This window comes from Danio aesculapii, chromosome 6, assembly GCF_903798145.1.
Source record: "Danio aesculapii chromosome 6, fDanAes4.1, whole genome shotgun sequence".
NCBI lineage: Eukaryota > Metazoa > Chordata > Actinopteri > Cypriniformes > Danionidae > Danio > Danio aesculapii.
In genome coordinates, this window is record NC_079440.1 from 63,260,881 (window position 1) to 63,277,038 (window position 16,158).

General features: G+C 49.4%; 1 protein-coding gene across 2 annotated transcripts in view; it reads left to right on the forward strand.

Moving 5' to 3' along the window:
* Window positions 1–16,158, forward strand: part of kdm6al (lysine (K)-specific demethylase 6A, like) — a 38,186-nt gene that overhangs the window by 21,025 nt on the left and 1,003 nt on the right. For both annotated transcript variants that reach the window (XM_056460713.1, XM_056460714.1), the window contains 16 exons: window positions 1,118–1,255; window positions 2,076–2,153; window positions 2,520–2,627; window positions 5,520–5,777; window positions 5,969–6,624; window positions 7,162–7,291; window positions 7,380–7,485; window positions 9,944–10,149; window positions 10,236–10,297; window positions 10,379–10,453; window positions 10,913–11,061; window positions 11,136–11,250; window positions 12,859–13,046; window positions 13,457–13,598; window positions 13,685–13,811; window positions 14,066–14,239. In XM_056460713.1, coding sequence (XP_056316688.1) covers window positions 1,118–1,255; window positions 2,076–2,153; window positions 2,520–2,627; window positions 5,520–5,777; window positions 5,969–6,624; window positions 7,162–7,291; window positions 7,380–7,485; window positions 9,944–10,149; window positions 10,236–10,297; window positions 10,379–10,453; window positions 10,913–11,061; window positions 11,136–11,250; window positions 12,859–13,046; window positions 13,457–13,598; window positions 13,685–13,811; window positions 14,066–14,239 — 2,712 coding nt within the window. The remainder of the gene's footprint in view (window positions 1–1,117; window positions 1,256–2,075; window positions 2,154–2,519; window positions 2,628–5,519; window positions 5,778–5,968; window positions 6,625–7,161; window positions 7,292–7,379; window positions 7,486–9,943; window positions 10,150–10,235; window positions 10,298–10,378; window positions 10,454–10,912; window positions 11,062–11,135; window positions 11,251–12,858; window positions 13,047–13,456; window positions 13,599–13,684; window positions 13,812–14,065; window positions 14,240–16,158) is intronic.

The following is a 16,158-nucleotide window of genomic DNA, read 5'->3' on the forward strand; positions in this document are numbered from 1 at the left end:
TCAGATGAGGAGTTCAGATGGAGAGTTCAGATGGAGAGTTCAGATGGAGAGTTCAGATGAGGAGTTCAGATGGGAGAGTTCAGATGAGGAGTTCAGATGGAGAGTTCAGATGAGGAGTTCAGATGAGGAGTTCAGATGAGGAGTTCAGATGGGGAGTTCAGATGGGGAGTTCAGATGAGGAGTTCAGATGGGGAGTTCAGATGGGGAGTTCAGATGGGGAGTTCAGATGAGGGGTTCAGATGAGGAGTTCAGATGAGGAGTTCAGATGAGGAGTTCAGATGAGGAGTTCAGATGAGGAGTTCAGATGAGGAGTTCAGATGAGGAGTTCAGATGAGGAGTTCAGATGAGGAGTTCAGATGGGGAGTTCAGATGGGGAGTTCAGATGGGGAGTTCAGATGGGGAGTTCAGATGGGGAGTTCAGATGGAGAGTTCAGATGGAGAGTTCAGATGGAGAGTTCAGATGGAGAGTTCAGATGGAGAGTTCAGATGGAGAGTTCAGATGGAGAGTTCAGATGGAGAGTTCAGATGGAGAGTTCAGATGGAGAGTTCAGATGGAGAGTTCAGATGGAGAGTTCAGATGAGGAGTTCAGATGCCATCAGTGCCATCTGGAATTGTCTTCTATGATGAGCATTTTTCTTTGCTTCTTACATTTATGTTCAGTTATTTCATGTCAAGAGTGATGAAGATAACCTGTTCTTTGCTATCAAAGTGAAATAACTGGATCAAGATCTAGGAGCCTGAGAAAAATGCTAATATTAGAAGAACATTTCAGATGGCATCTGAACTCTTCAAATGTAGATGGACTGAGCAAAGTAAATAAACACACACAGTGTGGATAATGCACTGTTAAGGCCACGGCTGGTGTTGATTAGCCCCCCTGATTACCTGATCCATGTTGATATGATCGGTGTTATTGATAAGAAGCACTCCATTTGTGTCTGAGCGTACAGCTGTTATCATCGGTTAATCACGCAGGGTTAGTTTCAGCAGGACGCGAGGAGGATCAGCACTGTCAGTGTTCTCTGGTGTAAACTCGCATGTTTCTGCAGTGTTATATCCTCCTTGAGCGTGCGCGTGTGTGTGTTTTTTTTTTTCATGTGTGTCACTCTCTCTTAGGCGTGTAAAGCTCAGCCCGGGGCGTCCAGCGGCTCTCAGGCCTCTGCTCCAGCTCTGCCTCCACACAGCACTGCACTGGAGCCAGCCGGAGCCCAGACCAGCCCCGCCCGCAAGAGGAGGAGCTCCAGCCCTGCACAGGTGATCCACACACAGACACACACCGGAGGAGCGTGGGCTTAGTCACAGATACAGGGCTGCGCTAAATATCCTTTCAGCATCTCTACCGCAACGAGTCTGCCATGTGGAGTTGGTGTTATGATCATCCAGGAACTCCGAGTTCAACACAAACCTTTTATACAATACAAATAAAAACTATTCACTGAAAGTGCTGGACTTTCCTCAGTCCTCCCAGGTTTACTGATCAGTCAGAGGCTTTAAATAATTTCAGTTAAAACCCATCATAACTCCTTCAAGAGCTACTGACAAGCTGCGCGCAAAATATAGGAGTGTGTTTCCTCAAAGGAAGCCTACAGCGCTTCACAGCAGGGTTTGGGTGTGTAAAGATGCTGCGCGTTCACCTGCTCCACGGGCTCTGAGCTGTGCATCTGCGGATGAGGAGCCATGCAGGTCAGTCACGTCCTCCACCAGCCGAAATGATGTCGCACACCCAAAGCTAACGTCCACCAACACCGCGACGACGTCACATTCCCGTCTGTTTGTTCTATTGTATGCAGAGCACTGCCGTCACTATCACATCATGAATCCTGCCCACATAGGGTTTAACTAATCTTCTGAAGCTGTTCATCTAGCAGGATACGTGACATTACAGCTGTGTGTGTGTGTGTGTGTGTGTGTGTGTGTGTGTGTGTGTGTGTGTGTGTGTGTGTGTGTGTGTGTGTGTGTGTGTGTGTGTGTGTGTGCGTGTGTGCGTGTGTGCGTGTGTGCGTGTGTGCGTGTGCGCGCGTGCGCGCGTGCGCGCGTGCGTGTGTGCGTGTGTGCGTGTGTGTGTGTGTGTCAGAGCTCCGCAGAGTCCTGGAGCAGCGGCTCCGCACACACGCCGGTTCCGCACTGGTACCTGACACCGCAGAAGCTGCAGGTGAGTCCAGCACCAGCACTGCAGGATCGTTCTCTTCTGGGCGCTCTTACACACAGCGAAGACAGACGTGTGTGATGCTCATGGTTCTGTGCATCCACTGCTGATTGGATGAGGAGATGTGGGTGTGGCATTCAGTGTATGCAAATGAGCTTAAGGGGAATAATCCCATCATCACTTCTCATTAAATATTAGAAGCTTAGGGGAGGGTGGGTCAGGCCAATACAACATGCAGTTTGTGGAACATGTAATGTACCTATACTTCACAAAAGTAAACCTGTGTGTGTCTGTCTGTCTGACTGTCTGTATGTCTGTCTGTCTGACTGATCGGTTCTTCACTGTACGGTTGGTTTGTTCTGCTGTGTTCAGTTGCTGGAGCAGCTGCGGGCCAGCCGGGCCAGTCTGAAACCTGCACAGCTGCAGATGCTGGAGCAAATGGAGGCGCAGCTGTCCGCCATGCACCTCCACCAGCAGCAGGTACACCATCAGCTCTACGCCGCTGCACCATCAGTTCTATACCAGTACACCATCAGCTCTACACCACTGCACCAGTACACCATCAGCTTTACACCCCTGCACCAGTACACCATCAGCTTTACACCACTGCACCAGTACACCATCAGCTTTACACCACTGCACCAGTACATCATCAGCTCTACACCACTGCACCAGTACACCATCAGCTTTACACCACTGCACCAGTACACCATCAGCTCTACACCACTGCACCAGTACACCATCAGCTCTACACCACTGCACCAGTACACCATCAGCTTTACACCACTGCACCAGTACACCATCAGCTCTACACCACTGCACCAGTACAGCATCAGCTTTACACCACTGCACCAGTTACACCATCAGCTCTACACCACTGCACCAGTACACCATCAGCTCTACACCACTGCACCAGTACACCATCAGCTCTACACCACTGCACCAGTACACCATCAGCTCTACACCACTGCACCAGTACACCATCAGCTCTACACCACTGCACCAGTACACCATCAGCTCTACACCACTGCACCAGTACACCATCAGCTCTACACCACTGCACCAGTACACCATCAGCTTTACACCACTGCACCAGTACACCATCAGCTCTACACCACTGCACCAGTACAGCATCAGCTTTACACCACTGCACCAGTTACACCATCAGCTCTACACCACTGCACCAGTACACCATCAGCTCTACACCACTGCACCAGTACACCATCAGCTTTACACCACTGCACCAGTACACCATCAGCTCTACACCACTGCACCAGTACAGCATCAGCTCTACACCACTGCACCAGTACACCATCAGCTTTACACCACAGCACCAGTACAGCATCAGCTCTACACCACTGCACCAGTACACCATCAGCTTTACACCACTGCACCAGTACATCATCAGCTCTACACCACTGCACCAGTACAGCATCAGCTTTACACCACTGCACCAGTACACCATCAGCTTTACACCACTGCACCAGTACACCATCAGCTCTACACCACTGCACCAGTACACCATCAGCTTTACACCACTGCACCAGTTACACCATCAGCTCTACACCACTGCACCAGTACATCATCAGCTCTACACCACTGCACCAGTACACCATCAGCTCTACACCACTGCACCAGTTACACCATCAGCTCTACACCACTGCACCAGTACAGCATCAGCTCTACACCACTGCACCAGTACACCATCAGCTCTACACCACTGCACCAGTACACCATCAGCTCTACACCACTGCACCAGTACATCATCAGCTTTACACCACTGCACCAGTACACCATCAGCTTTACACCACTGCACCAGTACAGCATCAGCTTTACACCACTGCACCAGTACACCATCAGCTCTACACCACTGCACCAGTACACCATCAGCTCTACACCACTGCACCAGTACAGCATCAGCTTTACACCACTGCACCAGTACATCATCAGCTCTACACCACTGCACCAGTACAGCATCAGCTCTACACCACTGCACCAGTACAGCATCAGCTCTACACCACTGCACCAGTACAGCATCAGCTCTACACCACTGCACCAGTACACCATCAGCTCTACACCACTGCACCAGTACACCATCAGCTCTACACCACTGCACCAGTACACCATCAGCTCTACACCACTGCACCAGTACAGCATCAGCTCTACACCACTGCACCAGTACAGCATCAGCTCTACACCACTGCACCAGTACACCATCAGCTTTACACCACTGCACCAGTACACCATCAGCTCTACACCACTGCACCAGTACACCATCAGCTCTACACCACTGCACCAGTACACCATCAGCTCTACACCACTGCACCAGTACACCATCAGCTCTACACCACTGCACCAGTACAGCATCAGCTCTACACCACTGCACCAGTACACCATCAGCTCTACACCACTGCACCAGTACACCATCAGCTCTACACCACTGCACCAGTACAGCATCAGCTCTACACCACTGCACCAGTACAGCATCAGCTCTACACCACTGCACCAGTACAGCATCAGCTCTACACCACTGCACCAGTACAGCATCAGCTCTACACCACTGCACCAGTACATCATCAGCTCTACACCACTGCACCAGTACATCATCAGCTCTACACCACTGCACCAGTACAGCATCAGCTCTACACCACTGCACCAGTACAGCATCAGCTCTACACCACTGCACCAGTACACCATCAGCTTTACACAAGTACTCCATTAGCTCTACACCAGGGGTGTCAGACTCAGCTCCTGATGGTCGAGGCCTGAGCAATTGTAGGCTGTCGGACTGCAGGAATATGGTCTGCTCGTCACTCTGTAAGATCTCTGCTTCCATGATGTCAGACTGAACGACGGTGAAGATGCACCAAACACTGACTCAAGAAAACTCAGCCAGAGATTGACGTCAGCCATGCGTGACTTTCACCATCTGGCATTCTCAAGTACTACCTTACAGCAAACAAACCCTCGGCACACATGAAGAGTACAGTGTGCCTCAATAATGAAACTAGGAACAGGCGCTACTGATTCGCTAGTTATTAATCAGCTTTCTGTGAACTCTGCCAGCCGATGGTCAGACCGCTGATGTCATTCAGCATTACAGGAGTCTTTTAGGATTACCAAAATTTGGCTCAGGTTTGTCTCACCGCTGAAATCTCACTGTGAGCAGGGCTTTACCTGCAGATATCAGACAAGCCCTGAGCACCCTGTCAGTTAGATCAGGCATGTTTATTTCGGGTTAAATCTAAACAGCAGAGCTGAGTTTGACCCTTCAGAACCTCCAGAATCACTCTGTTGTGCTGTCACGTCATCATTATTTAACATGTTTTTCTGCACTCTTTGTTAATGGTCTGTTGTGATGTTTTTGTTCAGATGAGGCAGAACTCCTGTGGCCAGATTCGCCCCTCGCTCCCCAATGGGCCATCACTGCCGGCCCCCCGCGGCCCTGCGCTACAGACGCTCCCCAACGGCCCCGGGCCCCGCCCCGGCCCTCAGACCCCTGCAGTCCGCAATAATCACACGGAGAGCAGAGTGAACGGAGACGTGCCTTACCTGCACCCCATCACACTACCTCACAACTGCACAAGCCCAGGAGCCGGCCGCAGGAGCCCGCAGCTCCCCCCCGCTCAGGTGCGCTGCAGATATCGGGATACACCTGTCTACACCTCAGTGTTGTGGTCTATGCTCAAGTTCAGTTAGTACACCCTCAGAAACAGCATTTCAACTTTCTCTCCGTTTAGGTTCATATGTTGAAGTGTTGTGTCAGTTCAGTTCTTTATTAATGCATTTATTCATGTTTTGTGCATCTCCTCCGGGTTTAGGGGCTTCAGAAAGGTCCGGGTTCTCATTGGGCAGGTCCTAATGGCATTCGGTCTGACTCTTCCAGCGGTTCTGCTGATGGCGGGCCTCATAATCAGGTTGTAGATTCAACGTCTGCGGGTGATGCGGCGGGCAGCCGTGGGTCTCCCCTGCCCCGCAGGTGTTCCCCCTGCACCCTCCCGCACACAGCTACCTCAGGTGCGCCGCACAGCACCACCCCGACCAAAGAGAGTGCCGCCCTGCAGACCAACGGCTCCACTGCCACCGACACCCACAGCCCGGCCTCACCCCACCGCTCGCCCTCACCTGTACCCGCCACCACCACAGACAATCCTCCGCTGCCCAATCTGCAGACTTTGCCCACCACTGCGCCTGCCGCCCCCCTCACCCCTGTGGGCTCTACCTTGCCAGCACTGGGCAGCTCCTCCGCCTCCTCGCCTGCCTCTGCCCTGTCTGCTGCCTCCCCCTCCCCACGCCCCGGCGACCCCAGCACCCCCCACAGGCCCTCGCAGGCCCCGGGCACCGTCAACGGCTGCTCTGAGGACTCCCGAAGCCCGGTAAAGCAGGAGCCAGAGCAGAGCATCACATTGGCTGCAGCGCACCGGTCCGCCAGCATCTCCATCTACCCCACATCCACTGACGCACTCAAAGCCTGCAGGTACTGTGGTGTACTGCTGTCTGTCTGTACAATATACTGCTGTTACTGCTGAGCAGAGTCGGTTCCGGTGTGTGTGTGTGTGATGATCAGCTTGTTTCTCCCTGCAGGATAGTCATGCCTTATTTTTAGAAGTTTAGTGAAGGAAATGGTGGAGGCAGAATTATTGACAGCAGGAGAGTTAAGCGGGTCACACACCGGATGTGCCGCTCAGCGCCAGGACACAGCGCACGCCAGACACACACATTCGCATGTTATTTAATATGAAAGTATTCCAAGAGCGAACTGTGGCGCGGCAGACATATGAACAGTGTCCTGAGTCATAGCTGGGCGCTGTGGATACCCACCGACTTGTGGCGCCGGTGTGTGTACCCTGATAAAAATCTGTTCATAATTCTAAAATGCATGTGTGGCACGGCGCATCAGGTGTGGAACAAAATGAACACATCTTAGGTTTATGATTAATGTGTAGTCTGCAGAGTCAACAGTAGTGTTAACGTGTGTGCCTGCGTGCGTGCGTGTGTGTGTGTATGTGTGCAGGAGTCTGGGCAGGAATGGGCTGTCAAGCTGTAGTCTCCTGCTGAACCGGTGTCCGCCACCGCGGCTCCCTCCGCCTCCTGCACCGCCACTGGATAAAGACAAACTCAACCCGCCCACGCCCAGCATATATGTGCGTAACGCCTGCTGCATACACACCTCTAACCTCTGTGTGTGAGTGTGTGTGTGTTTGCGCATTCACCAATGTGTGTTTGTTTCAGCTGGAGAATAAACGAGACGCGTTCTTCCCGCCGCTTCACCAGTTCTGCACCAACCCCTCAAACCCTGTGACTGTCATCCGCGGCCTGGCCGGAGCCCTGAAACTGGGTTAGCACACACACACACACACACACACACACACACTTTCTCTCAAATCAATTCAGAATTGTTTCATTAGCATGACTGTAAAGGATATAATATTGCCAAAGCTTGATGTAGGAATACAAATATTAAACTCCAATAACATTTAAAAATAAAGAATAGAAACTAAATATCCTAATTCAAACTGAAGTAAACAATGTAAGAAATGAGAACATGAACATTTCAGACCACAGTGTTTGACATCTAAACACACACACACAAAGGGTCACTGTCTCTCTCGCGCACTCATACATATGCATATACTTTCTCTCACATGCACAAACATTCGTGTACACACGTGCTCTCTCACACATACACGTGCACACTCATGGTGGGCGTGTCCTGTTTCTCTGCAGTTTCCATGGGAACTAGAAAATGCATTGAACCTTGCATTCCTGTGGATTGCTGCAGAGAACTGAAGGACACTGCAGATTTCTGGGTAAATGTAGAGTTAAATGTAGAGAGGAGTTCTCTGACTGACCCATGTAGAGGAGTTCTCTGACTGACCCATGTAGAGGGGTTCTCTGACTGACCCATGTAGAGGGGTTCTCTGACTGACCCATGTAGAGGGGTTCTCTGACTGACCCATGTAGAGGAGTTCTCTGACTGACCCATGTAGAGGGGTTCTCTGACTGACCCATGTAGAGGAGTTCTCTGACTGACCCATGTAGAGGAGTTCTCTGACTGACCCATGTAGAGGAGTTTTCTGACTGACCCATGTAGAGGAGTTCTCTGACTGACCCATGTAGAGGAGTTCTCTGACTGACAGACATAGAGGAGTTCTGACTGACCCATGTAGAGGAGTTCTGACTGACCCATGTAGAGGAGTTCTCTGACTGACAGACGTAGAGGAGTTCTGACTGACCCATGTAGAGGAGTTCTGACTGACCCATGTAGAGGAGTTCTGACTGACCCATGTAGAGGAGTTCTGACTGACCCATGTAGAGGAGTTCTGACTGACCCATGTAGAGGGGTTCTCTGACTGACCCATGTAGAGGGGTTCTCTGACTGACCCATGTAGAGGGGTTCTCTGACTGACCCATGTAGAGGAGTTCTCTGACTGACCCATGTAGAGGAGTTCTCTGACTGACCCATGTAGAGGGGTTCTCTGACTGACCCATGTAGAGGAGTTCTCTGACTGACCCATGTAGAGGGGTTCTCTGACTGACCCATGTAGAGGAGTTTTCTGACTGACCCATGTAGAGGAGTTCTCTGACTGACCCATGTAGAGGAGTTCTGACTGACCCATGTAGAGGAGTTCTCTGACTGACAGACGTAGAGGAGTTCTGACTGACCCATGTAGAGGAGTTCTGACTGACCCATGTAGAGGAGTTCTCTGACTGACAGACGTAGAGGAGTTCTCTGACTGACCCATGTAGAGGAGTTCTCTGACTGACAGACGTAGAGGAGTTCTCTGACTGACCCATGTAGAGGAGTTCTCTGACTGACAGACGTAGAGGAGTTCTCTGACTGACCCATGTAGAGGAGTTCTGACTGACCCATGTAGAGGAGTTCTGACTGACCCTTGTAGAGGAGTTCTCTGACTGACCCATGTACAGGAGTTTTCTGACTGACCCATGTAGAGGAGTTCTCTGACTGACCCATGTAGAGGAGTTCTCTGACTGACCCATGTAGAGGAGTTCTCTGACTGACCCATGTAGAGGAGTTCTGACTGACCCATGTAGAGGAGTTCTCTGACTGACAGACGTAGAGGAGTTCTGACTGACCCATGTAGAGGAGTTCTGACTGACCCATGTAGAGGAGTTCTGACTGACCCATGTAGAGGAGTTCTCTGACTGACAGACGTAGAGGAGTTCTGACTGACCCATGTAGAGGAGTTCTCTGACTGACCCATGTAGAGGAGTTCTCTGACTGACCCATGTAGAGGAGTTCTCTGACTGACCCATGTAGAGGAGTTCTCTGACTGACCCATGTAGAGGAGTTCTCTGACTGACCCATGTAGAGGAGTTCTCTGACTGACCCATGTAGAGGAGTTCTCTGACTGACCCATCTAGAGGAGTTCTCTGACTGACCCATGTAGAGGAGTTCTCTGACTGACCCATCTAGAGGAGTTCTCTGACTGACCCATCTAGAGGAGTTCTCTGACTGACCCATGTAGAGGAGTTCTCTGACTGACCCATCTAGAGGAGTTCTCTGACTGACCCATGTAGAGGAGTTCTCTGACTGACCCATCTAGAGGAGTTCTCTGACTGACCCATCTAGAGGAGTTCTCTGACTGACCCATGTTCAGCTCCTGCTGGCCTTATAAAGCCCTTTCTGGAGCATTTGTCCTCTGGTTGGTCCATCAGAGCCCCTTAAAACTTAGCTTAACTGCAGTGGTCGAGCTGTGTGGCGCCTCCACCTGTGTTCCCTTTCCAGGGTACTGTGTGAGGGCACTAGATGAGTAGTGTGTGTTTGTGTGCAGATCTGGGCCTGTTCTCCACCAAGACGCTGGTGGATGTGAACCCAGAGCACCTGGTGGAAGTGCGCACTCAGCTGAGCCAACCGGCCGACGAGAACTGGGACGCCAGCGGGACGCGTAAGCAGTGGCGCTGCGAAAGCACACGCTCACACACCACCATCGCCAAATACGCACAATACCAGGCGGCGTCCTTCCAGGAGTCACTTCGGGTACAAACGCGCACACACACACACACACACACACACACTTGTGGCCTCAGTATAGTGTGTGTCCTAATTGTGTGTGTGTGTTTCAGGAGGAGAACGAGAAGAAGGGTCAGAAGGAGCTTTCGGACTCTGAGATGGCGTCTTCGGAAAGGTGTGTGTGAAAGAGAGTGTGTGTTTGTATGTGTGTGATGAGCTCTACCTGCGCTGATGTTCACCTGTTTATTATTCTCAGTGTGTGCAGGAGGAGGAAGGGCCCCTTCAAACAGGTGAAGTTTGGGACGAACATCGACGTCTCCGATGAAAAGAAGTGAGTCTGTGTGTGTGTGTGTGTGTGTGTGTGTGTGTGTGTGTGTGTGGATCTGACCTCATGAGAACTGTGAGGAATGTTAAGTGTTGGATATCTGCTGTAAGTAAAGTGTGTGTGTGTGTGTGTGTATAAACACTGGAGAACTGACTGCAGTTGCTAAACAGCCTTATTGGAGTCAGATCAATAGTGTGATCAGATGCTAGAGCACACTGAGACTGACACCTGCTGGACACTACAGAGAATACACGATTAACAGCAGAATCTACACCCACACACACACAGATCATTAGCGTTTCTCTGTGAGGATATATATATATAAATATACACACATTTATCCTTCTGTTTATAGTTATTGTGCTTGGTGTGAACAGGCCTAAGTACCCATGACTCTTGCACACACATACGCACACTGTCTGTCTGTAATGTGTGTGTGTGTGTGTGTGTGTGTGCCCCCTGCAGGTGGAAGCTGCAGCTGCAGGAGCTCAGTAAGTTGCCGGCATTTGCACGTGTGGTGTCGGCTGGGAATCTGCTGAGTCACGTGGGCCACAGAATCTTGGGCATGAACACAGTGCAGCTCTGCATGAAGGTGCCGGGCAGCAGGACCGCAGGTGAGCCACAGCGTAGACACACACACACACACACACCAGACCAGACCTGACCTCACCTGTGTGTTCAACTTCAGGTCATCAGGAGCACAACAACTTCTGCGCTGTCAACATCAACATCGGGCCAGGCGACTGCGAGTGGTTCGCTGTGCCAGAGCCGTACTGGGGCGTGATGAGCGAGTTCTGTGAGAGGTCTGTGTGTGTGTATCTGTGTCACTCCTCAGCTGGGGTCTTTTCTTCATTCCTGCATTACTCCAGTAGCTGGGTTTGGTTTTTGGTTATTCGACACGATGCTGGACTCTCGCTCTTCAGAACCCATCCGAGAGTTGGTATTCCATAAGCTGATGTGTTTCTCAGTAGTGTCCTGTAGGTCATATACCGGCAGCTAGCTCACTCCAACTCTCACATGGTTGCCCACTGAAGTGACGCAGGGCTGCGCCCGGTCAGTACCTGGATGGGCGATCACATGGGAAAACTAGGTTGCTGCCGGAAGTGGTGTTAGTGTGTGGTCTTTGTGGGTCCTAATGCTCTATACTGCTCAGTGAGCGCCGTCTTTCGGATGAGACATTAAACCGAGGTCCTGACTCTGTGGTCCCAGGATGTCCTTGGAAAAAGAGTAGGGGTTTAACCCCGGCATACTTTCCAAATCTGCCCACTGGCCTCTGACAGCTGACAGCTGATATTCCTGTGATGATGCTTGATGCTGGTTATCATTCCAATATTAAAATGCTATTTGACTCCATTAAACAGCAGTTACTGTCCTTAAGAAAGCTGCTCTGAAAGTAGAACTAGATCATTTGCTAAATACTCTAAACACATGAAAGATAATCATTTAATTTACACCAGTTTCAATTTTGCTGGCATGAATTACTGAATATTAATTAGATGATCATCATGCCGCTGTGTTGTCAGCCCATTGCTGCACAACCAATCATGATCTGGACGATGGAGAGGTCCTATGGAGAAGTCTGAGGGAGGGATCTGATAGACCGATCCGAAGGAAGGGATCTGGAAAAGAGATCTGATGGGGTCTGAGGGAGAGATCTGAGGGAGAAATCTGATGGAGGCATCCGTAGGAGGGATCCGAGGGAGGGATCTGATGGAGAGATCTTATTGAGGGATCTGAGGGAGAAATCTTAGGGAGAGACCTGAGGAAGGGATCTGATGAATTGATCTGAGGGAGGAATCTGATGGGGAGATCTTATGGAGGGATCTGAGGAAGAAATGTTATGGAGAGATCCGAGAGAGGGATCCGGGGGAGGGATCCGAGGGAGGGATCCGATGGAGAGATCTGAGGGAGGGATCTGAGGGAGGAATCTGATGGGGAGATCTTATGGAGGGATCTGAGGGAGAAATGTTATGGAGAGATCCGGGGGAGGGATCTGAGGGAGAGATCTGAGGGAGGGATCTGAGGGAGGGATCCGATGGAGAGATCTGAGGGAGGGATCTGATGGAGAGATCCGAGGGAGGGATCCGAGGGAGGGATCCGAGGGAGGGATCTGATGGAGAGATCTGAGGAACAGATCTGATGGAGAGATCCGAGGGAGAGATCTGATGGAGAGATCCGAGGGAGGGATCCGAGGGAGGGATCTGATGGAGAGATCTGAGGAACAGATCTGATGGAGAGATCTAAGGGAGGGATCTGATAGAGGGATCTGTCCTTCTCTGATCAGCTCTTACAGATGGTATAGTGTGCTACATGAGTGAGTCTGTGTAGAGCCAGATTGTCCAGAGATCAGTCATCAGTTTTAGGTGGTTTAAGCGAGGCAGGCCTGACCCCAGATCTGCAAACTCTTTCAGAAACAACATCAACTTCCTAAAGGGCTCGTGGTGGCCCAATCTGGAGGATCTGTACGAGGCTCGGGTCCCGGTGTACCGCTTCATCCAGCGGCCGGGCGATCTGGTGTGGCTGAACACGGGCACGGTGCACTGGGGGCAGGCCATTGGCTGGTGCAACAACATCTCCTGGAACGTCGGTCCGCTGACGGGTGTGTAGATCCCTGTCCCTTGACCCACTGCTGACAGAACACAACACACCAGTCCTGCACACACCAGCAGCTCACACACACTCTGTGTTCTTACTGTAATTACATCAAGCACAGAGCAGGATCATACAGGAAACTAGCAGGAAGGGAGCCCTACTGTGGGTCAAAGGTTACCTGCCCTACAGTACAGTATAATAGAGTATCTGCAGTAATGACACATCACATTTACAACGCACCCTCCTTACACTGCTGATGATGTAGGAGCAGTATTGCAAAACACCCCCCCCACCCTTATTTTGCCATAAAAATGGCCATAGAGGCTGGCTTACACACACACAACACACAGCAGTCACAGCACCACTACTGTGTGCGTGTGTGTGTGTGTGTGTGACCGCTGCTCCTCTGTCCTGCAGCGCACCAGTATAAGCTGGCCGTGGAGCGATACGAGTGGAACAAACTGCGGAGCGTGAAGTCGATGGTTCCCATGGTGCACCTGTCCTGGAACATGGCCAGGAACATCAAAGTGGCGGACCAGCGGCTGTTCGAGATGATCAAGTGAGTGTGAATTGACCAGCGCTTCTCTCACACACACACAACACACAAACTGACCCCTCTTCGTCTCTGTGGTGTGTGTTACGCAGGTTCTGTCTGCTGCGGACGCTGAGGCAGACTCAGAGCATCAGGGAGTCTCTGCTGTCGGTGGGGAAGGAGATGCTGTGGCAGCGCAGGAGCCGAGATGAGCCCGCACACTACTGCAGCGTCTGCGAGGTGTGTGTGTGTGTTTGCTCTGCAGTAAAGCTCTGCTCCTCTACAGGTGTAGGTGTGGAACTGCTTTGTGTGTGTGTGTGTGTGTGTGTGTGCGTGTGTGTGTGTGGCCACTGCAGTAACGCTCTGCTCCTCTACAGGTGTAGGTGTGGAACTGCTTTGTGTGTGTGTGTGTGTGTGTGTGTGTGTGTGTGTGTGTGTGTGTGTGTGCGTGTGTGTGTGTGTGGCCACTGCAGTAACGCTCTGCTCCTCTACAGGTGGAGGTGTGGAATCTGCTGTTCGTGTGCGGTGAGGGCTCCCCCTGTAGGCCGGTGGCAGCAGTGCAGTGTCAGGATTGCGCTCGTAAGGCCAGTGTGGATCTGCAGGGGTTTGTGGTGCTCCAGCAGTTCCGCATGGAGGATCTGACGCAGCTCTATGAGCAGTTCTCATTAGTGAGTCTCGTCTTCATCTCTGCTATATGAACACTCGACACACACCAGCACTGGCAGACTGAGGCCTTCACACTCAGGCTGTGCTCACACTAGCTTAATTTAATCGGTGCATTTTTGCAATAGTATGATCGTTGCCGAATGATGTCTCACTGAAACATTCAGGTGAAATAAGACAGCATGGGCGTCACTTTAGCCCCCTATATTTCTGTTCAGCCCCCCTCAGAGTTTTGCGATTACCCCATGAACTGTACAGTAGTATATGATCGCCTCAGTCTCTTTAATTTTGATATGAAAAGGACTGCTCCGTTTTCAGCTGGTTTTCATTTAATCAGCACACCACAGCTGTGTAGAGCGAGAGAGCGAAGCCTGTGTTCATCGATAGATGGGTATAATATCTGCATATTTGCAGTTCTTTACTACAGAAACTCTTGTATCACCTGTACCACAATGGGTCATGGAGGAGCAATCGGGTTTCCCCATATACTGTTTCCTCGGCGCTCTCCTCATCATCGCAGCTCTTAATGAACATTTGACTGTGTTCATTTCAGAATTAACTATGAAATTAAAACACATCACAGTGCATGTGGCATTACCTACAGCACACACTCATGCACAGGATTAAACACCTTGACAGAAGCACTCAGTGAATGCACTCATTTTATCTGCATATCATATGTATGCATATCAATGTTTTTCCTATTATAACTTAAATTATTAAAGTGAAATATGTAAATTAGCCTGTACATGTTTTATATGTTCATATTTATGCCATTTTGAATTGTAAAAGTGGGAGTTTGATTTATTTAATACATGGAAAAATGTGCTGGAGTATAGAAAGTGATTTGTACTACAGTAAACAGCGCTGTTGAGCCTGCCATATTAGTCAAACGTTTTTAAGTGTATTCTTTTAAATTCTTATTTAAATGTGTGTGTGTAACTATATTACTTATTACACATGTTTCTTTGTTTACCCCATAAGGAGCTGAGCCTCCCTAAAATGAAAATCCTAAAATCGCCATTTTAGGATCATAGAAAATCCTGAATTTGACATTTTGTTTTAATCGTGCCCACCACTACAGGGACTGACACCGTCTCCTGCGGTCGCTATTATACAGTATACTAGTTACCCTTTTACATCGCATATCTTTACGTGATTTAGGAGTTGTCTTTGCCTCATAGTTGTCAGTGTTATAAATAGACTCCTATTAGCTTGGTTTAAAACAGGCATAACGGCTGATTGATGTTTAAAGGAGCCTATTAAATGTAAAGTAATAAGCCAGGAACAGAAGCAGGTTAAAAAGCTGTCTTTCTGTGTATGGACAGACCCTATTGAGTAACAATTAAACGTTAATTTATCATTGTTACTAACTGGATTGACTCTTCAATATTAAAATGATTGTATAAGCTGCACACTGTAACGTATTGAGTGTGCTTTGCTTTTGCTTTCCTCATTTTTATTTTTCGTTCGGAATTTTTACATTTTATGATAACAGATTACAATACTTAATATAACTGTGTGTTTATTAAAATGAAAATATATATATTACAAGTGCCTTTAGAGTTGAACAGTTCTCCGAGTCTGCTGGGGCACTGTTAGCTAAGCATAAATCAGTGAATAGGATTAGACTATTAGCATCTCTCTTTGAAATGAACACTATTATCTAGCTATTTTTCCCTTTTTAAATGGAAAGTTCACCCAAAAAATGAAAATTGTCATCATTTACTGATATATATATATATATATATATATATATATATATATATATATATATATATATATATATATATATATATATATATATATATATATATATATATATATATATATTAGCTAATAAGCAGTGACTTTCATCGTTTCTTTGACTATTTTCATTTAAAATGTGGGTTGGGTTTTAGGACTACACCACTGTTCATTACGT